The sequence below is a fragment of the Sylvia atricapilla genome, chromosome 5, assembly GCF_009819655.1.
Source record: "Sylvia atricapilla isolate bSylAtr1 chromosome 5, bSylAtr1.pri, whole genome shotgun sequence".
Lineage (NCBI taxonomy): Eukaryota > Metazoa > Chordata > Aves > Passeriformes > Sylviidae > Sylvia > Sylvia atricapilla.
The window spans coordinates 7,039,319-7,062,660 of record NC_089144.1 but is presented as its reverse complement, the minus strand read 5'-3'; the positions used below and the strand labels follow the sequence as shown (position 1 = coordinate 7,062,660).

The 23,342-nt window shown below is 36.0% G+C and overlaps 1 protein-coding gene across 1 annotated transcript in view; it reads left to right on the top strand.

The window, feature by feature from the left end:
• Positions 1–23,342, top strand: part of TAFA5 (TAFA chemokine like family member 5) — a 336,033-nt gene that overhangs the window by 215,254 nt on the left and 97,437 nt on the right. The window contains 1 exon segment of the mRNA XM_066319083.1: positions 14,082–14,231. Within this exon segment, the coding sequence (XP_066175180.1) occupies positions 14,082–14,231 (150 nt within the window).

The window sequence follows — 23,342 nt, the reverse complement described above, 5'->3', positions numbered from 1 at the left end:
TCCAGCATTAAATCATTTAATGTTTGTGCTTATTTTTAATGTTTAGACAAGAGTTTGTATTTTTCAGTGATCTCAATCTTAAAAGGACAATGACTGCACATTTGTTAAATAAATGACAAAATGCAGAACATGGTTTGAGTTGTAGATTTCCAGCAAGTGCACTGAAGAATTCATTAAAAAAATGCAGCAGCATTATTCTAGTGTGAATTATATGCTGCTCTGTAGGTTTCTATTTTTGGTTACCACAAGATGGCAAAGCAATGAGCACACAAATGCAAGGACGAGTGAGTTTCATAATAATGCGTTCTGCATTCACACTTTATGCACATCAAGAGAGAATCCAAGCGCAGCAGGGGTGACAATCACTCCAGCAGTCTTTTGAAATCAAAGTACTTCCTCAAGAATGTCTTTCCAGCACTAATTACACTCCTCTGTTGTGGTTCTTGTATTGTGTAAAGTAAAATGTTTACACTGTCACTGGATACAGCCCCATCACTGGAAAAGTGGAAGGTAAAAAATAATTAGATTATTAAATAGATTTGTTTTCTTTTATGTTTTGCTGGTTCTATTTTGTGTTTAGGGCTTAAATAACAAAATCCATTTCCTTTGTCACCAAGGGACTTTGGCAAAGATTCTAATTTTTCACCAACTCCAAGAAAGTCTCTTTACTTGAGATTTCTTGCAATGTGGAAAGGATTGGTTGCCTAGACAGCTTGAGGGTTTTCTCTTTTTTACTTTTTTTCTTTTTCCCATTTGCATGCTGATCATGCAGTAACTATTATCAGTGGATTTTCTAATATGAGTGTGGCAAAAAACTTGAGACATGTCTTATCCCAGGACAGGATAGGGTGGGATATACATCTGTGTTTGTGTGTATAGCCATGCATTTTATGTGTGTAAGAACATATACACAATCCCAGTAAACACTATGAAACTCTCTCTGTGTAGGAGAGGATACAAGATATCAATTATGTAATATTTAAAAGAGAGGAGAAAGAGTGTCTAGGTTTTATAACATTTGCCTGACAACGCATAAGTTTATGTGAGAGGTTAAGCAACCAATCCAGTCTTGACTTTTATTCTTGTCTTTACTGCTAGGCTTGGTGAAAAAACTAATTAGTAGGCAGTGGAAAAGGGAACCATTAAATGCCATTTTCCATGGCATTCTGGAAAAGCTAGCAGCCCACAGGTGACCCTGTGGTTTAAAAACTGTCTGGATGATTTTAACTGTTTTGACTGAGTTAAAAAGTGTCTGGATGGTTGGTCCCAGAGAGAGATGGTGAATGGTGTTGCATCCAGTTGACCTCTTACCACCAGTGAGTTCCCTGGGATCAGTGCTGGGCCTGGCTCTGTTCAGTATCTTTATTGATGGTCTGGATGATGGAATTAAGTGTAAATTCACAGAGGATACCAAACTGGGTGGAAGTATGTATTTGCTGGGGGTGGTAAGGTTCTACAGAGGGATCTAGAGAGACTAAATCTGGATCTGTACATCTCTAAATTTTTTGAGTATGGAATACACTGCTACAACTTTTAGGTATTCGCAATTTATATTCTGCATTATACATACAGACACTACATATATACAGTATTTATGTCATTGAGACATGTAGTTCTGTACTCTCTTAAAGAGTGAACTCTTAAAGAGTTTAGCATTGTCAGAAAGAGTTTATTTGTATACCTTACTCTTATTAAGTCTTTGGATCTATTACTGTGTTTGCTTCACCAGCTTCATTTGACTGAATGTAACAGAAAACAGATATTAAATATAATAACTTTGGAATAAACTTATCTCATATTAACAGAGAAATTGTGTTACAGAAAATTGATACTAATATCTGAAATTGGGAAGTAGTAGGAAATAGAAGCTGTCTACTTGAAATTGCTAGAATAGCTGTGTGTCTATCATGTTTTAAAGACTAAAATGTCAACAGCTATGCATACAAGAGTATAGATATTGTGTGTCCCCATTTATACTCACAGGGTACACTAGTGTATTCTGGAACATTATTTTAATCATTTAATCACAGAATGATTTAAGTTGGAATGGGTATCTGGATGTTAACTAGTACAAAAAAAAAGTAAAGAGACCTTAGAGTTGTCATACAGTGCACAGCCAAGTGCAACACTGAACAAGTATCCTCTGGTTTTACATGTACCTCTACCTCCAGATCTTGAGGCACCTTTGTTACGAGCTGCTACCATGGCTTGTGGTACATACAAAGTCCTACAAAGTGAATGGTTCTTAAAATAGAGCTTTCAGTTGGCTTAAGAATTCATTTGACATATTTTCTTGGTAAGAATGACAGTTACTTAATATGCAACAGAAATTTGCCAAAGCATTTTTGCTGGGAGTGTGGAGAATTTTATGCTGATGTTTTTTTTTTTTTTTTTTTTTTGGTCCATATAGTTAGTGGTAAAACTTCCATTGATTTTATTTGGAATGGGATTAGTCATTGTGAAAAGATTCATGTTGTACAGAAAATGCACTGCTGTTTTTACTTAAGACTAGGGAAGGATTTTAGTTCTTTAATTCATTTGGTTTTAGCAGATTAGAAGAACTTAATTTTGATTAATACCACATTGTTATGGTATTCAGCTCTGGGCTACTGTGAGTTTGATGGTGGTGTAGTTTCACTGCAAACAGTGTTCTATCCTTCTGTTAACAAGAGCAAAATGGTTAGCTAGAACAGAAGACATATAGCAATATCAGAAACTGAATCCTAATCTTTTCATTGTCATACCTGTTTAGAAACCAAGACTATGTAATCATTATTTAATACATTGCTTAATTCAAGGATAAAAGCACAATCACTGCTTTTTGTATATAAATGGGCTTGTGTTTCTCTTGCAAAGCGGTCGTGATGGTCTCTTTATTACAAAATTACTGTGTCCCTCTGCTGTTGTCCAGCCCATTTCAGACCAAAATATCCATATTTATGCATCAACATACACCCAAATAATGTGATGCATAGTTACAGCTGTGATTAATCATTCAGTTCACTACACTTACTTGCCCCTTAGGTAATACATACTTGTGCTGGCCTATTTTCTGTAGAGATAGCCTGCCCAATCTTTGAATGATTGGATTTGTCTTAGTGTCATAATCACTGTCCGTTTAGTTGTTGCTGTATAAATTCTGATTACCTATACCTAATTAAAATAACTTTATTTTGTTTGAACCTAATACATTTTGGATTTGAGGCATTTAGACAAAAGGTTATATGGCCTTTCTGAAACCCTTTTTTAATGAAATATTTATTGCTAGCTTTTCTGTTCTGATTCCTATCAGCTTATCCTCAGTTTTGATTCAGGTTTCTATATTGCCACTGGTAAAATTAAAATAAGAAGGGCAGGCCATAAGTGATCAACATGACCATGTATATCTCATATATGTACATTAGTAGCTTAATATCATTCAAGTTTTATTACATCTGGTGAGTGCAAACATTCATTCAATAAATCTTGCTTTACTGCTGTCTTACTCATCCCTGTGGGATCATTCTCCTCTCTGTGAATTTTATACTTTCTCCTGCTTACATACCATTACCACAGAAGCACAATATCAGTATCACTGATCTAAACAACTGAAATATATTCACCAATAGGAAGGCAGAAAATGTTAATGCTTCTCCATGATGTTAACAGTTTTCCTTCATCTTTTCCTTTGTTTGAGGAGGAGAATTTAGTTACACTCCGTGCTCTTTACCTTGACAGCTTTCTTTTTGTCCTCTGCTCCAGAACATTCTGGTCATTGCTATTTCAGTGTGACCCATGGAGCTGATCAAATCTCACATCTTAGCTTTTCTTATTAGACACTTAGCTGAGGAAAGATGGAGTTTAGTTTATAATTGTTTCTAATGCACTTAATCTCAAATTTAAGAGGAAAAATTTAGTTTCTTTCACCAGACACAGTCAGAACACTGAAACGTTGTCTACAGTCATCACTGTGGTGTTGAAGTTCTAGCAGGTAGATGAGAACAAGCAATACAAAGTATAGCCAACACCAGACTCAGACCTGACTTCTTCTTTTTACATATGGCATTCCCTTAGAAATAAGTGGGAATTCATACTCACTTAGTTTCTGCCTTTTTTTTTTTCCTGGGTTGGACTAAAATTTGTATATTGTAAAGTAAAGATATCGCATGCATTGACTATGGTATGATAAAGAGCAGGCTCAGTTATTCTCTCTGTGTTATTAGTACAACAGTATTGTGGGAGGACCTGTGGCAAATTGCTTATATCTTATGGTCAGTATGAGAAGCAATGCCTTCTGCCTAATCTTCAACACACTCTTCCGTGAAGAATATCCATGTGTATATATGTGTGCTTGTTTATCCAAGTACATATATTTTTTGTTTAGAAAACGTCAATGCAGTCTATTCTACATCTTAGAAAACATAGTTTATGATGGTAGATGATGAGTTGTAGCAAATTTAGTTCATAAAAATGCTGAGCAAAATGGTGTCAGGCCTCATTTTTGTTCCTTTTTATTAAGGACCTTGAACTAAGGAAGTATTATTTATTAGCCATTCATTGGGAAATTGATGGCATAATTTAACTTTTTTATTAGCTAGTAAAACTGATAAGCAGTACATAAAAAGATGGACCTTGTTATAGAGGGAATAATAATAATAATAAAAAAGGTTCATTTAAAGTTTTTTAAAAGGTCATCAGTGTGTAAAGTCTTTTTGACATTGCCTTCTATGATATGAACACATATACCACATAATTTTTCTTCTATTGATAGATTTGTTTGGGTTTATTTTCCAGCCACTATGTCCAGCAGAAAATAAACTTGTAGTTTAAATGTTTCCAGGTTTTCAGTAAGTGGAATTAATTCTGCATCTAGTGTGAACAGACATGACATACTTTCTATAGGCAGAAGCCCCTCTATGTGTTGTAGAGTTGAAATAATGGAGTTGTGAGTGTGCAGTGGTTGAACACTTAGTTGTGTAAATGGAAGGCATTGTTCCTGGTTAATAGTGCACAGGAGGAGATATTGTGTATGTCTCTAATCTTGAGCCCTTCACTGATTGGTAAAGGTGGGTGGGATGACAGTCGTCTTCGTTCACTGCTCTCTCTCTTTGGGTAGCCTTGGATACATGAGCAACTTAAAAACTCTTTTTCTGACACCCTCCTCTGAGTTGTGCAGAAGAGAATCTTATCCCATAAATGGTTATCTTCTTGGAGGACTAGAAATAAGGATATAAAAATCATGGATTTTATCCATGAAAACTTTTCATTTCAGCATGCACCTGTTTCGTAAGTCATTTTGAGCAAAACAGATAAAAATGGAAAATGCAGCAATGAAGCTGGCCCAGATAGAAAATCACTCCTCCAAGTCTGCAGAACATCTGAGAATAATAGCCAGCATACTCATGCTTCTCTGTCACACTTGCATAAAACCCTGTTCCCAGACAAACCTTTCAAATGAAAGCCATCACTCAAATTAATCAGTTAAGGAGCTTGTCAAGTTTCACGTCTTCTTGTTGATGATGAAGTTTGGTATTAGTCTAACAGAAAGGATATATTTCTTTTGCATACTCTATCTGTCTTCTTACCTCTTACCTTGGTGCTGTACCTGCAGTAGTGGGGTTTGTGTGCTGAGTGTAGCCATGTGCTCAGCACAGCACTGAGTGAGAGCCTTCCTTGCACCCTGCTGTAAACCTGGAGGAGCTGCTCTTGGGGGATCAGTGATGAAAGGGAGACCAAAGCAAGAAGAAACAGCAGACACAGCAGGTACTAACTGTTCTGTTCTGGTCCTGATGATGTGCCTGATTTGAGCATTGAGGCTGGCATCCAGATTAGTTGAACACGTGCACTGTAAACTTCCTTCATGGTCACTGCAGACACGCTACAAGAGATGCAAATTCTGCCTGTTGGGGCTTTGGGCTTGAGGGTCCTTTGTCTGCTCAAGATTCTCAGCATGAGACTGATTTGGATTCATCCATAATACTTCTAATTAATGTAATGTATTTTTCAGTGGGACTAATTCTTCTCAGATGGAGTAAGACATTCAAAATTGCTGAAATTTGTTTCCTTCTTGGATATGGATACTGTTCTACTTCAGAGATTCCTCTTTTTTTTTTCCTTTTTTTCCCCTCCCCCCAGTGTTTGCTTTTGTTGTGTTACTGAGATATGTTTGTATTTCCCTGTGGTTATGTGTGAGTTGTTGTACCTATACATTCACAGCAAGTGCAGCATAACCAGGTCTTGAGAGACTTTATTTTAAACGGAGAATGTTTACGGACCTTTTCCGTAAACAAAAAAGATGGCAAAATAATTGACCTAGCTACTACTAGAACATTTTGTCTGCTATCTGGTGACTTCAGGGTAAGCCTGCCATCTAGATTACAAAACAAACCAACTGCATTACAGTGCCGCTACTAGAAAGAAAATGTTTTAGGGGTTTTTTTGTCATAGTCTTTCGCAAAAAAGGAAGAGTAGTGTTGCAGGCAGTAGTGTGAATAAACAGCCTTATTTTAAAGAAATTACCTAGACCTACTAACAGAACAGTAGGTTATTTAGTGTGATCATATTTGTCCTATGAAAATGACAGAAAAAATTCATAATTTGAATTTTTTATTCATACATAGGTATGAGTTAGCATATGGCATGTTAACAAGGCTGGGTAGTGTTAGGTAGCTGTTGTCTTCAGCTGCCTACTTTGGCCTTCAGGTTTTGAAACCTGCTACAGGCACACAGTAATGACACAGTTCTTTTTGCATAGGATATATCTTAGTTCCTAGTGGATGGTAATTAGACTATGGGGTTATTGTTTCTGCAGTTTAAAGACTGAAACATATCAACAAAATTCAATAAAACAAACTTTCAGTATGTTAGTTCTCTGCTGCGTGGGCCTTGCTGGACCAAATTTTACCCAAAACCTGCTTTTGAACCCAGAATCTTGCAGAGCATATATGGATAAAAGCTGGATGGCTGCTTGTATGATGAGTTTTTGAAGGCTATTCATTTGTAAGTAATTTTCAAGTCCTTTTAGAATAACAATCAGGTAATCCTAGGATAATGGTTTGATAATACAAAGGAAAGCCTGAGAAGTTATAAACACTGTTTACCTGAGCAGCTATGTTACATCTGCTTCTGATATATGACTTTATCTGCATGTTCTTTCAAACTGATTTCATGCTCCCTGCAGTGACATATTTTGCTAACACAACAGACTTGTTCCTTCCCGACATACAGCTTCTGGCTCCAACAAATGTCAGTAGCTTTTTAGACAAACCTGTGCTTTTTGTTCCTGTCTTTCTCAAGAGGAATATCAGCATCCTTCCAATAGCATTTTTTCCCCTATGGCTATTCTGTTTGTTTTATAAACAGACTAGGTTTATTTTACATGTAGAGGCTGGTAAAGACATAGAAGGATTTTTTCCAACTTTTTCTTTTTTTTTTAATATTTTTTAAATTTAAATTTTCTTTTTTTTTTTTCCTTTTTCTTTTTCTTCCTTCTTTTTTTTATAACATCTTTTAATATCTTTAGGAATGTAACAGAATAACAGCCACTTCCTGCCTTATGCAAATAAGCAAAGCTTTGTTCAGTCCTGAATTCCTGCAGTTATTTCCTTTCTGTAACCAAGTGAGGCCTCCAGAAGCAATTAACTAACACTTTGGAGCTGCAGGTCCTCCTTGGAGCAGCTCTGTGGAGCTGAGATTTGCAGTTCACACTGACTTACACAAAGACAGAAATTACTTGAAGAAAAAGTACCCAAACACCTTGTCATTTCTACATACACAGTATGAGTTACTTTTCAAAGTAATAAAGAAGGAAAAATTAGTTAGAACTAGGTTCCTATGTACAAATGACTTGTTTGCACATTTATTCATATATCCTTGACTTTTTGAGCTTTTGCTGGTCTGCAATTCCCTTGTGTACCGATTCTGATTGAGAATTCCATTTGGAATCTGAAATCTTACTGCAGTTTGGTTTTACATTTATTTTTCTTTCTCTTGTGTTTTTTAACAGTCTGGTATAGGGGAAATTATTCTTAATTATACAACAAAACATTAAGCAATTATATGCAATAGCAGTATCAGGTGCAATGAGTTCGGGCATTACTCTTATCTGGGAAAAAATGAAATCTCAAAATGGGCCCTGAATGTATCTTGAATCTCCACAGACTTGATTTTCTTTCCTGTGCAACTACTTAGAAGCCTAGGATCTATCTTAATTAAAATTTACTGCTTATTTCAGAATGGAAGAGCTGAAAACTGTTTTCCTATCCTCCTAATGTCTGTGCTGTTTATGTGCTTGAGATGGCTAAGTGGTAGTTTGAAAATTGCAGTAAGATTAGTAATTACTAGGGGGACATAATATACTGTTTCATTGCAGTGGAACTCTGAAAAATATTTTAACTAAGTATTTAAGGGAGAAGATATTAATCATATTTTTCTCATTATTCATAAATTTTATGTAATTAAGTTCTACAGTGATTTTTTTCTTCATGCAATGGGCACTCAAGCCACACTTTTTAAGACATGTATTCTTCTTAAATACCACTGAAATTCAAAATCACTCCTTTTAAGATTGAGAAACTACAAAGGTCACATTGTAATGTTAATTCCCATCAAATATAGCTCTGAACCTGTAATAAAATAAATGTAAGGAAACTTCTGAAGAAATTGTACTGCTTTTTACTGGGCACCTGTGGGTTACACCAATAAATTAGGATTATCCAAATTAATTAGTTTTTGTTTCGGTAACATCGATCCTGTCTTTTACTGACAACATAATGGTACCCTCAAGAAAAACTGGTAAAGACTATTTTAAACAGGTTGTCCAACTCTACTAGCACAAAGAATTGTTTTGTGTAGTCTTGTTACTTAAACAGACACAACATTTTTCAATATTTTTCAATGAAATGATGTAAAGTCTAAAATGATACATGACACATCTTGGAAACAAATGCTTTTAATGTCATTGATTTTGAAAAAAGGGAAGTGAAATAGTGTATTTCCTTGAATATATTCTATTGAAAAATTAAAATGCCTTTGTATCAAATAAGTTAACAATTGAAATTATGTTCTTATTTGATAGTTATTCTCAAACAGTGCTGATTAATTTGAAAAAAACTTTTTCCCATATTGGCTGAGCCAATTCTGCTCTGCTACTTTATTTTAAATACTTTGTTTACAGAAGCTTTGTGGAACCTTTTCTTGCTTATTTAATGATAGTTGGATTCCCACAAATTTTACTGTTGCAGCTTAAACATGAGTGTGGTTCTTTGAGACAAACCAATTCCTTTCCATAAACTCCCTCATCATGAACTAAATTTTAAAAGGTAATTTGACTGTCTAGAATTGGATCATGGATCATCAAAAAATTGAGTTCCCTTTAAACAAATACTTTTTTATATTTTAAATTGATTTTTTTTAAATGTTTGTTACTCAGGTTAGTGTCAAACTGCAGATAATGAGTAACACTAAGTACTTCAATTCCCCCTTATTTCAGTAGGAATTGTTGATCCTCAGCTCTGCTCAGGGCTCTGTTGTCAGAAAGACCTCAATATTGTAATAGAAAACTACTGAATGTATTCCTATGATCTGATTTTGAAACAACTCCTGCATTGTGCTCACTGACAAAAGCATATCTGAATCTAGCCAAGAATTTTAATACTGTCTAACTTAATGCATTTTGAACTAAAAGAGCTTGTGTTGCTAGGCATCAAATTGGTGATGCATGGAAAAATTGTTCACTGAAACTATAATATAAGCCTGCATGTACAAATCACAAGTAGGTTTTCTGGACGAGCATGAAATCTATACCCCTGGAAAAATCTGTACATTTAGATCAAGACTTACTTTCATTGTACCCACAGATTCCATTAGTTCATAATTTGATTTTATTTCTTTAAATGAATTTTAGGTAAAGCCTTCAGCTTTACAATAAGCATAATTTTTAAAAAAATAATCTGTAACTTAATTGCTGCTGTTTATGTTTATTATTTAGATTTTTATTTTGTATTGGAAAATAGAAACATTTTAGCCACATAAAATTAAAATCTTAGTCCAAGTACCCTCCATGTTATACAAATATATCTACTATTTAAAATTTTCAGCTTTTGCAGAAAATATGGACCTTTCAAAATCTTTGTTCTTTCAACAATGACATATAGTTGACAGAATAGTCTTAATAATAAACATGAAAAATGCCATTTGCTTTTAGGCTTTTCAATAAGAAATTATTTCATTTCCAGAATGCAAAAACTAAAGATCTTTTAAAACCATGCTATTTTTACCTTGAGATATTCCCTGTACATTTGCTAAATATATGTACCTATACTCATGATTCCTACACACTTCCGTGAAAGTCTCACAAAGAGCAGTTTGAGGACTGATCACAAATGGACTTAATTTAGAAAAAAAGCAGAATTATTGTATACAGTAATTACTGTAAACAATTTCAAGATACAAGCCAAAATTGCAACCTTGTTTTGTTTAAAGTTTTAGCAGTTGTGCAGTTTTTTTAAAATTTTTGTTTACTTTGGTTTGAATTTTTAGTTCAGAGTCATGTGTTTTCCTTTTTTATGAAACAATTCCATATAGAAGCAATTGCATTTCTGGTGGGAGAGAGTGGGGAGAGATCAACTGGCATTTTAAGGATGCAGTGCTACACTATAAAAGAGCATTAAAGAACTGAAACTTTTCTCTGTTTAGTATTTAGGTCGTGACAACAAAACATGAAGTTTCCAGTGAGGTCTTAATTATTGGATTAGAATTGTAAAACACATCTTAAAAACTATTTACACACATATATATATGTAAAACCCAGTAGGAACAACAAATAAATATCTACTAATTCACTTGGAAAACTCCAGTTTTATGTTACTTCTGAAATAATCTTCATGCTTGGTTCATAAAACAGTAAAACCCAGAATTTTCTTGAAGAAAATCTTATAGACAAGGCTGGAATTACTCTGTTCTTTAATGATGCATGTCTTTTTTCTTTTCTACAAAGATTTTGTTTAGGTTGGAGGGTGGCGAGTTGCTTTGTGTGCTGCAAGTACATAAAGAAAATATAATGCAAGTGTGGGGCCTTTATGGCTCTTCATGGACTGTGGGTCCTAATCTCCCAACCAGAAAACTCCAGTGAAGCTCCACCCATGGCTGCCTTGAGATTTCTTCTCTGGCTTTAGGAGTGAAGTGGAGCATGTTCAGAGGCTCACTGTGAACAGCCTTTTTTCATTACCTTCTCTAAAAGAGGTCACTGTGTTAGCTTCCCTTAAAATGAAAGGTATCCTAATTTTTGCAATTCAGTACTTGCAAGAAGCTTATTCATTTAGTTCCATTACTTTGTACCTTATGTTTCTAGGCTAAATTGTTAAAAAGCCAAAGTAGCACACATCATCTAAGCGAGGTACTACTGTAGACTTGCCCTCTACCTAATGAAAGACAGAGAGGAGATGTTTTACACCAGGATGACTCTCTCTGGAGATGGCCTTCCATAACCTTAACTAATACCTTTCATGCTTTACAGCCATCTCAAGCCAAGTAACAGTGGATGTACTCTCTGCTGCAGTGCTCAGTGTGCTCGAAATCTTTGCAGCCTGTGACACAGTCAGGAGAAAATGTTTATGTCATATATGGAAAAGCTCCTATAGCTTTATAATAACTTAAAATTTTCTTCTGCTGTAGAAAAAAGATAGACAAAATATCTGTGTATAGCAATTACTCTTGTGTAGAGATCTTAGTTTTCAAAATTCATAAAGAAAATAAGGTCACTATGCCTGGAAGAAGTTATCATTTCCCAAAACCAAAGCAGAACTAAAATTGTACAGGTCCAAAAGCAGAAAATACCATTAGGTGTCCCAGTGATACTCATTGCTTGTAGTCTCTGGAAAGCTCATTGCCTTCACAAATTGTCTTGACATAGAACTTCATTGTTTTTATTCTCTGAATATAGTCATTATTTGCCTTCACTGTAAGTCTGGTTCCTTTCCTCTGAAATGGGAGTTTATACAATTATTCACCTAGATTATATGATTTATCCTAGCTTTTAGTGAAAGAAATAATAGTATAAAGACTCATGGATAGTGGAGAGTATGGAAGCTGATACACTTACATGTGTCATACTTATGCTTCTACTTTTTTGTTGCCTAAGGCGTCAGGATCTAAAACCACCTCTGATTATCTCTTTTTCACATGATCTACCAAGACAGCTATATTCCTTAGGAGCAATACATCTCCTACAACCCAGGAAGAAATACATTAGTGCCAGGGTAAAAAAAAAGAATATTTCTTTTTTTTTTTTTTTTTTTTTTTTTCAATTTAACATGTTTGAGTGTAGCTGGATCTCCTGTGTCTTTTTTTAGAAAATTATGTGCCACTATCTTCCTTGCTAAACATTTGCATTCTAATCCAGTAATTTAAATGGACAAAGAAAAAAGCAGCATTTAATAGAGCAAAAGTCCTCTAATCAATATGTTTATCCTAAGATGTTTTTATTAACAGACTGTGTGGGAAAGAGTAGAAACACAGGACTGACCATAGCTCATAAGTCCAGTTGCCAGCACCCATTAAACACAGTGGTGATAATGTTCACTATTGTAAATATATGTGTTTATAAGTGCCTAATATATATTACTTACATATGTCATATATTTGCATGAATTTGTAGTACCTTATTCCACACCCATCTTGGAGATCTTCATTTTTGCCATTTTGTACTTCACTGCAGTGTAAGAGTCACAGAAGCATAAAATTTAGATGCTTTAGCAGTGAACAGGACACAATACTGGTGACAGTCTAAAACATTGTGCTGTTCCACACAGCAAGCATCTTAACTGCTTCTGAGAATAATACACTGGGTAAACCTGTATTCCGAATGAAAAAATTAAAAGTGCATAGAAAAACAATTCTATCTTTTTACTTAAAGGCCATTCATATATATTTCAGGTTGGTTTTATTTTTTTTAGTTTTGATGTTAGTATAGAACTTTTGCTTTTTTTCTCTCCTTATTTCAACAGCAAAAACCCCAATTTGCTGTGAATATTATTTACACTTCATTTTTTCTAAAAACAGTATTGAACCTTTCCTTTTTTTTTCATAGAAACTAAAACATAGAAAGCTTGTAATTTGCAGATGGTGTTGCACATGTTTACTACTGCACTATAAATCCCAGAAATTATATGTAATGCAAAGTGGTAGTTGGGATTTTTTTTTCAGTCTTTCTACACATTGGAAGTCAATAATGTGTCTTTCCTGACTGTAAAAAGTATTTTGGTATAATACTAGCCTACTAATGGTTGTACCAGAGAAAGTGCATTGCTTTAAAAGTATAGCATTAACTTCAAGATAATGTTCTTCATAAAATAATTTTTTGAGCTTTTTGCTTTGCTTCTCATAGCATAGTCCAAATTCAGAATTAGGTGGTGTGTGGATTACTTTAGTATTTAGGAAAAGCTACCTTTATTGGAGAAGTCAACAAAAAGTAAGTAATTGCTGAGCTAAGGGTGTGGTGTCATTTTAGCCATTTGACAATTACATAGTAAATTTAGTAAAAAAAAAAAAAAAAATAAAAATAGCAGCTACCTCAAATATGAGTCAGGAAGAGAATTAATTACCTTTCAGTTTAGATGAAACAAGAGCCAAAGGATTGAGAGTTTGGCAAACGTGGTCATACTTTGAAAGGATTTTCCTTTAAAAGCAACACACAAAGCAGTTAAGACTTCATTGTATTCATGGAAAATTGGGGAAGTTTTTGTCTGCCATTTACTTTATAATTACTTTTCTGAAAGTATGTAAAGAGCAAACCATTTAAATTTCATTGCCATAAAAGATGGGTCCTTTACTTAGCCAACATAAGTAAAAGTAACCTGTGTAACCTCAACTCTCTGACTTTTACGGAACAATAATCATTTTCTGACAGAACCAGTTTGCAGGGTTTTCATATGTCCACCACAAAGAAAAATTGTGTGTCATCTCACTTTTATTATATCCATCAGCTGGCTGCCCATTTGTTGTGGAGTGTCTGCTGTGACTTAGGGCCGTGGCTCTATTTGGCTGTAATAGATTGCCTGAAGTGCATTCAGTGACTCTGGTGCCTGTTGCTGGTTTTTTTCCAGGTCACCTGGCTGCAGGTACGTGTGAGATTGTCACTTTGGACAGAGATAGCAGCCAGCCCCGAAGGACTATAGCCCGACAAACAGCTCGCTGTGCATGTAAAAAAGGACAGATTGCCGGCACAACAAGAGCAAGGCCAGCGTGTGTCGATGGTAAGAAGCAAAAATATATTCAATCAGTTTCTGCCAATGCAAGAGTGCTGTCTCATTAAAAAAACATAGAACAGTAAACTCTATAGAATGCATTTTCATGTTGTACCGACTCACAATGGCAATAGCATTGAAATTCACCCAAAAGGTAATACTGACTAATAGTATAGATGTTGCAATTACATTATTTTTAATTGGAAATTTCACTTTTGTTTTAATTTGATATGCAGTCAAATGTGAAAGGCATGGTACTGTTATATTCTGCATGTGATTACAGGATCAGCAGTGAAATGGAATTATTTTTTCCCTACTTTTTATTCCTTAAAACATAAAAAAAAAAAATGCAGCAAGAAAGCCTCAAAGGTCTTTTGCCACTGGGAGGCTAATGTGACTGCTCCTGTGTGATATTTAATGTTGCTGAAGAAAGCACTGATGCTATAATTGGAATACAGTATCTGAATGTACATCACATGTCCAGTATTTTTTTCTCTCTTTAAAATGATATTCTGAATGATTCACTGCAGATGCACTGATAGCATCTATGTAGCTGGAAAACTGCTCACATACAGGGAGGTATGAAAATGTTTCGCTTTGAAAGAATTTTTTGAGACAGCTGAAATTCTCTGTTAAATTAACAGTGGGAGAGTCTTCAAGAGAGGCTTGCAAGGCTTTTAGCAAGCATTAATATTAAAAATGAAATTGGAGACAAATTAAAAATAGTGTTGTAAAATTGTATGTCTTGATCTAGCCTCCATTGGCAAAAGTAAAAAAAAAAAAAAAAAAGAAAAAAAAGAAAAACATGCTTATGTATTAAACTATAATAAATTCATGCATTGGTTTTGAATACTGGCTGGTTTGAGTCTTCAGATAAAAATATTTTGGAGGATACACCACTGTTGCTTGAGAATTTGGTCATACCAGTGATTATCAAAAAAGACAGCTCAAAAGGAGATTTCAGAGCCAACCCACAAAGCTAAATATAGAACATCATGCACATTCTATTTTTGCATTTTTCTTTCACTGTTTTTAGTACTCTGTAAGATAGTTCCTAATCTGTCTCTTTCATAATATAATACTATATCCAGTAGTTCTCCTTCCATGTTTTATTGTAAGATCCTAAGATGCAATTGCTTAAGAAAGGAATGATTTGATTGTGTCACTTATAGTTGCAACTTTAGGAAAAATGCTTGCTACCAGTTAAAATATTCAACATGCGTTTCCTATTTTTAAAACAACAAAGTTCTATGCAAGAAAAAAAAAAAAAGTTTTGCACCTGGTGGGATGATGGAAACAAAGCATAATTTTTTCTCAGTCAGTTTTGGCCTATGGTTAGATTGATTTACTGTAACTTGGGTATCCAAAGGTAGCAGTTTTTCTTTATACCAAATAAGGAGCAAAAGGCACCTTCTCAGAGTAATTTATCTCATCATAACTGCCCAAGATAAGTCTGATGTATCACTCTCTGTTACACGCTGTTTGTCTGCCTTACCTCGAGACACCTGTGAGTGTCTTAAGATGAAACTTAGCTGGAATGTACATGTCACTAAGACATGACTGCATCTTGTGCTTCAATTGTTACATTAGGTTGTTTTCAAAATATGGAGGCTTTGAGTCAATTTGGCATTTGAAAATATTTTTTCTTTCTTTACTTATTTTTTGGGAAAAACTCACAAAGAAAGTCTCTTTCAAATTCTGCTTGTGCTTTCAATGGGCTTGAATATAATTTTATGAAAATAGAGAACTGGATGACAGCATCAATGGTATCATGTAGTCAGAGAAGGTTCTTTTTGTAATACTTCATGTTTGAAAAATAGATGGGAAGTTCATCAATTGGAAAATAAAACTTCCCTTTAATGTTTGTGTCTAAATACTATTTTTCTTAGAATTTTTTTTTAAAGACTGACAAGGAGTCACATGGAAAAGATGAGGGATAATGGGTACAAGTTTCTCCTGGGGATATTTCAATTAGACACAAAATGATAATTTTTTTTCAAAATGAGAAAGTTCAGCCTTTGGAACACCCCAGGGAACTGGTGGATTCCCTGGTATTGTACATTTAAGATTCATTTGGAGAGGGTGCTGGGCCATTTCATCTAGACTGGCATTTTTGCCTAAAAAAGTTGGACAATGTGATCCTTGAGGTTTCCTTCCAACCTGGTATCCTTTGATTCTGTGACATATTAAGATATTAATAATAACATGGTTCTTTATTATTTTGTGAAATGTTTATAATCAGGATGTTGAGCCCTTTGCTAAGAATAACTACAAGATATGCAGCATATACATGCTACTTTATTTTCCTGACCCCTGTTGGGGATGTTTTCTAAACAGAGCTCAAACAGATTAGTGGTACCTAGACTGGTATATTGAGTTTCTAGACTAAAATGAAGGCAAATGTCAAACCCTTGATTTGTAGGTTTTTGTCATGAATGAAGTTAAAAAGAATTGTTTTACATACCCTTGACATAATTATTTAGGAAAGAATAAAATATACACTTTATCTTGTTTCTTACTTGCAAGTAAAGCTGGCAGAGAAATTGGCCACTGATTGACAAGTATTCATCTGAATTTACCAGGTTCAGTATAAAGAGTGAACACTGAACTTTTCCATATTTTTATACACCATTTCTAGAATAATTTTTTTCAAACAAAGCTACTTAGTGCTTTATTCTGAACATGACATGAACACTACATAAAATTATGTAGGAGAAGGCTGGTTTTGTCTCCAATATTAAGTCAAACACTGCTGGTTTAGGAATGTAGCAAACAAACATAATTGCTGGGTTGGTTTTTTTTACAAAAAAGAATCCCATTTTTCAAACAAGCAAATAAATCCTTCTCTGAGCTTTCTTAAATATGATGAAGAATGTAGTTTTGCAAATTTTTCTTCGTTTATATTGTAGTTGATGTTAAGTATTTAATTGCTATTTGAAATTTCATTTTTGCTATAAAAAAAAAATCCCACAAAAATTAAGTTATTTTCATTCTTTTCTTTATATAATCTTGATTTTGAAGAAAATATTTTTAAAGTGAAGGTAGGCCTTAGATCTTTAATGCAAAGTCATATGTGAAGGTAGCAGGCATAGTAAATGTGACCTGCTAACCAATAGTGAGAAAATATTAGCTAAAATTTGGTTTCATCTTCTGGCAAGAGGGTGGTTTAAGAATTCAATATCAAAGCTGGTAGTCTTTAAAACCTTAAAATGCACTGTATTGTTCCTGGCTACCATTTGTTCTATGGAGAGAAGTACCTTAGCATATATTTGGTTGTGTAGTATATTTCCTGGAGCTTTGAAATGCAAGTGTCAATTTTTGCAGCGAAAGGAGTAGGTAATTTAAGGACTCTTAAACCTTACAAACATTGGATGAGATTGAGCTTGTCAACATAGCTCTTAGAGTAACTCCTGTGTTGATTATCAAAATCCACTCTGCTTTCCACTGCTGCATCACCGATGGTCTTTTCCTAAGAAAGGAAACACAGTGAATGTCAGATAGAGAAAACTGGAATTCTTAGAAATGGAAATACAATATTTAGAACTTGGTCTGAGCAGTACATGAAGAACAGAGATTTTCTTGAAATATTTCCATGTGATGGAGAGGATTGATTTAATTATTTTTTTTCTAGCAGTTTTTAACTATGGCAGATTGCTAATGTATTCTGAAAAAAAGGCATCGATATTCACCCTGATTTAAAGCTTGATTTAGTGTTGATTGCTTCATTTCCACACCCACAGAGTCATGATGTATATTTGGTATGTTTGGTTACGATGTAATTTTTATTCATGAGTGTAGGGTTTGTGATATTATGGCAGCAGTTTGCCTGCACTTTTTATTATATTATTTTTATTTGCAACCGGTGTTCCCTAGTCCCATTTTGAGATCAAATTCCATTGCAATGACCTCAGTTGCATTAGTTTGATAAGATATTTTATTTCACCATAGCATCTGGTTTATCACCAGTGTAATTTCCCTGTGTGTCAGTTAAGCTTCATCAGTTTTTAAGCTGGAACCAGTGAGAGATTGGAAGATACCAATTATTCTTCAGTTTTGTATGGCATCTTTGCTAATTTAAATTTGTTTTAAAACAAGTGATGAAAAATCTTTGATAAAAGTTTATGTACAGATGCACCCATGATTTGCGTTCTTTCACAAGAATTGTATAAATCTGAAAATAAGATTTGTTATGCCAAATCCTTTCATGGAATGCAAGGACACTATCCTGAGAGGTGTGCAAAGAACTTTCAAATGTTCAATAATTCCAATACTTATGTCCAATATGTATTTATAGGTAAAAAAATAAACTGCAGTTTCGTTCAGGAAATAGAAACAGTTGATGAGAGGAAAAGAGACATGAGAGAATTAGTTTATTTGCTTGAGAAAATTAATAAGGCAATCATTAATTTGTTTACCTGAATTCGGTGATTGGAAGATTCTTATGGTCTTGAGTATTGGTTATTATGATGTCCACTAAGTGCTATGAGAAATGCCAGGAGATCAATCCAAATATCCAAAAATCTTAAATTTGGACAGTTGTAGCTCAGGTAACTAAATTCAAAGTGTTCAGACAACTTTTCTTACAAATCAAAGTGTGGTTTGATCGGGTTTTTTGTTTGGTTGGTTTTTTTATATCTTAAGGTTTTAGTAATATTTAATTTCTTTTGCAAGCATTGCAGCAGTATTGGTTTCTATGGGATGCTAGTGCATATAAGTTGTTCAAACATTATGATTAACATGCTATTCAGCTGGCACTGATTGATTTTGTTTAACATAGACACTCAGGATCTACAAGGAAGCCACATTAGTTTCAATCAATAATTCCCTGCTCTTCTTATTATCTCTGGGACTCTATAGGGAGGTGTAGGGGTCAAAAGTGATCATTAATAAAATCCTAGGTCATGCACTTCAAACAAAACTGCTTAATAACTGGAGAGCTTCATCATTCTAAAGAATCTTAGATGTATTATAGGGACCAAAAGAAAGAAGAAAAGAGAACTATATTTTAAAAAAATGAGAATGTTTGCTTTTAGAATAATTATTATGTTTGTTATTGTAATATTTATGTTATTTTAGCATGACTTTATTGCAGATATTTCAAATCTTCCTTCACTCTAATTATACATTTTACTTCATTGCATTTAAAAAATATATCTTTAAAATAACAAGTAAAGCCAAAAAGAAAACTAGTATGCATATCAACCATGCTTTCGAACATGGCTTGAAGAAATAATTCTTTTCTTCCTTTCTTCATCCCACCTCTCACAAATGCATCTGCACTTATAGATGCACCAGAGCATGTACATGGCTTTCTTTTCTTTAAACTACCTCTAGACAATTCTATCAGAACTGTATGTTTTCCTAGTTACTGATATGGAAGTAAAATTTTTTCTGTTACTCATGAGCTTCCCTTTCCTATGCATGGTACAGACATAGTCTGACAATTTCCACCCTGCAGATCACTTTTCATTTGGAAATGCACAACAAGTTTCATTCCAGTTACTTTGCTTTGAGCTCCAAACTAGGGACAATATGTAACATTCCAAAAGAAGTTGAATGAAATTTCTTATCTCAATAATATCGCAAACATAGTAAAATCATGTAAACATGTTCACATTGGGTATCTTTGTTCTCTTTGGTCATGGATGTCAAGTGTCAGAGACTGAAGTGCTGCTGGGGAAGAAATGCTGTTCAACCCCAAGGTAGAAATTGAGCAGTATTAAATGGAACATATCAGTAGCAGCACCATCAATGATAATGAAGATGTCTCTGCAAGAAATACAGGGAGGAAAGTTAGGTTTTCCCTCTTGAGTGAGAATCCATAAAAAGAATACCAAACACATGGCATCAAAACAAAGCAAGCAATGAAAGATAAACTCAAACCCCTGCTTAGGATTGTAGCACACAGATTGATAACTACCCTAAAGGAATACTTTAATGAAGAAGGGTAGGTAAGGACTTCAGTATGTTCTGAAATATTTGATACCTAAACTCAAACAACTGAGGCCCCATCTTGAGTACTGTGGCAATTTTGAGTCCAATATAAGATGGACATCACACTGTTACAGTGAGTTCAGAGGGGAGTGACCAAGGTAATGAAATGTCTTGACTTAACAAGAGGCAACTGAAGTCAATTTTTTCACCTTGGAGAAGTCTGAGGGGTGGCCTCATCTCAGTCTACAACTCCAAGATGGGCAGCAGATGGGGAGATCCCCTCTCTTTGATGACTAGTATTAGGACCCAAGGAAATGGAATGAAACAGCATCAAGGGAAGGTCATATTGGACATTTTGAAAAGGTTTTCACTGAGAGTGTCATCAGGCGATGAAACTGGTTTCCCTGGGAAATGGTCACAGCACCAAACATCAAGGAGTATTTGGACAATGCTCTTGGTGACAGAATCACTAGGTTGGAAGAGAGACCAACCCCCAGCTGTCTACAGCCACCCTTCAGGAAGTTATAGAGAGTGACAAGGTCACCTCTGTGTCTCCTTTTCTCCAGGCTGAACAACCCCAGCTTCCTCAGTCGTTCCTCATATGGTTTGTGTTCCAAGCCCTTCACCAGCTTTGTTGTCTCCTCTGGATGTGCTCAAGTGTCCCAATGTCCTCCCTAAACTGAGGGGCCAGAACTGGACACAGAACTTGAGGTGTGGTCTGACCAGTGCTGAGTCCAGGAATGCCATTTGCCTTCCTGGCCACCTGGGCACACTTCTGGCTAATGTTCTGCTGGTGTCACCAGTGCCCACAGGTCCCTTTGTGTCTGGGCACTATCCAGCCACACCATCCCCAGCCTATAACACTGCAGGGGGTTATTGTGGCCAAAATGCAGGACTCAGCACTTAGACTTATTAAACTTCATCCTACTGGACTCTATCTATCTAACAGTTCCAGATCTCTCTACAGAGCCATCCTACCTTCCAAAAGGTCAACACACGCTCCCATCTTAGTCATCTGCAGATTTACTAATGAAAGACTCAGTACCCTCATCCATGTCGTCAATGAAAATATTGAACAGAGCTGCCCCCAGCACAGACCCCTGAGGGATACCACTGGTGACTGTCCCCAGCTGGATGCAGCACCATTCCCCACCATTCTCTGGGCCCAGCCAGTTCCTAACCCAGCACAGAGTGCTCCTGTCCAAGCCATGGGCTGCCAGCTTATCCAGGGGTGTGCTGTGGGAGACACTGTCAAAGGCCTTGCTGCACTCCAAGTACACAATATTGACAACCTTCCCTGCATCCACCAGGCAGGTCACCTGCTCATAAAAAGAGATCAAGTTGGTCAAACACGACCTACCTCTCCTAAGCCTATGCTGGCTGGGCCTGAGACCCTGGCCATCCTGTAAGTTCTGTGTGATGGCACTCAGCATAAACTGCTCCATTACCTTTCTGGGTAGTGAGGTCAGGTTAACTGGCCTATAATTATCAGGATCCTCCTTCCCACCCTTCTTGTCAATGGGTGTCACGTTGGGCAGCTTCCAGTCACCTAGAACCTCACCAGTGAGTCAGGACTGATTGTAAATGATGGAGAGCAGCTTCACAAGTTCATCTGCCAGCTCCCTCATCACCCTGGGTTGGATCCCATCTGGTCCCATAGATTGATGAACATCCAAGCAGCTCAGCAGTTCTCTGACTGCTTCCTCCTGGATAACAGGGGCACCATTCTGCTCCCTGACACCATCTACCTACCCAGGGGGGCAGCTGCCCTGAGGACAAGCCGTCTTCACACTAAAGACTAAAGCAAAAAATGTGTTAAGCACTTCTGCCTTCTCATTTGCAGTTACTAAGTTCCCTCCCACATCCAGTAGAGAATAAAGGTTGGTCTTAGTCTTCTTTTTGCCATTAATATATTTGTAAAAACATTTTTTATTATTCCTTACGAAAGTTGCCAAATTAAGTTCGAACTGAGCTTTGGCCTCCCAAATATTTTTTTCCTACATGCTCTAGCAGTCTCGTGAGAGACCTGACCCAGCTTCCAAAGGTGATACATCCTCTTTTTATTCCTAAGTTCCTTCGAAACCTTGTTGCCCATCCAGGATGGATGTTCATCTCATCAACTCATCTTTTAGCACACAGGGACAGCCTGTTCCTGTGCCCCCGAGATTTCTGTTTTGAAGCACGACCATATTTCCTGGAATCCTTTGGTTTTGAGAACTGCTTCCCATAGAACTCTGAATAAGTCTCCTAAATAGGCCAAAGTCTTCCCTCTGGAAGTCTAATGTAAAAGTCTTCTTATAAGACTTATATAATAACTTTTATGCTTTATTAAAAGTGTAAAAGTTCCTTCTGATTTCACCAAATATCAAGAACTCTATAATTGCATGAGCACTGTTCCTCAAGCGGCCTGTAACCACCACATGTCCCACCAGCCCATCTCTATTTGCCAACAACAGGTCTAACATAGTCCTTCCACTGGTGGGTTCACTGACCACCTGTGTCAAAAAGTTGTCCTCCATAGACTTGTAAAACTTCTCTTTCCTGGACTGCCGCTTTTCTGCTGTATTAAGTTCCCAGCAGATGTCTGGTAGGTTAAAGTCACAAGAACAAGGGCTGATCTTGAAACATTCTCCAGCTGCTTATAGAATAAATTGTCCACCTCTTCTTCCTGGTTGGGTGGACAATAACAGACTCCCAGTAGGATGTCAGCCTTGTTGGCTTTCCCCTTAATCCTTACCCATAGGCATTCAATCTCAGTGTCATCATTTTCAATACCTATGGCATCAAAAGCCTCCCTAATATAAAGGGCCACCCCTCCACCTCTTCTCCCTTTACTTTCCCTTCTGAAGATCTTGTAGCCATCACATGCAGTGCTCCAGCCATGGAGCCATCCCACTATGTTTCCATCATAGCTCTGCTGTTGCACCATGGTTTCCAGCTCCTCTTGTTTGTTATCCATGCTGCGTGCATTGGTATACCATGCACCTCAGCTGGGTTACTGATTTCACCCCTAACTCAGCCTTACCACCCTTAGGCCTGCTTCCAGACAGCCCAGCTGCATCCCCTTCCCCCTTCAAACATAGTTTAAGGCCCTCTCAACGAGTTCTGCCAGTTCATGAGCTAAAATCCTTGTGCCCTTAGCAGAGAGATGGAGCCCATCTGGTTCCAGCAGGCCAGGTGTCATAA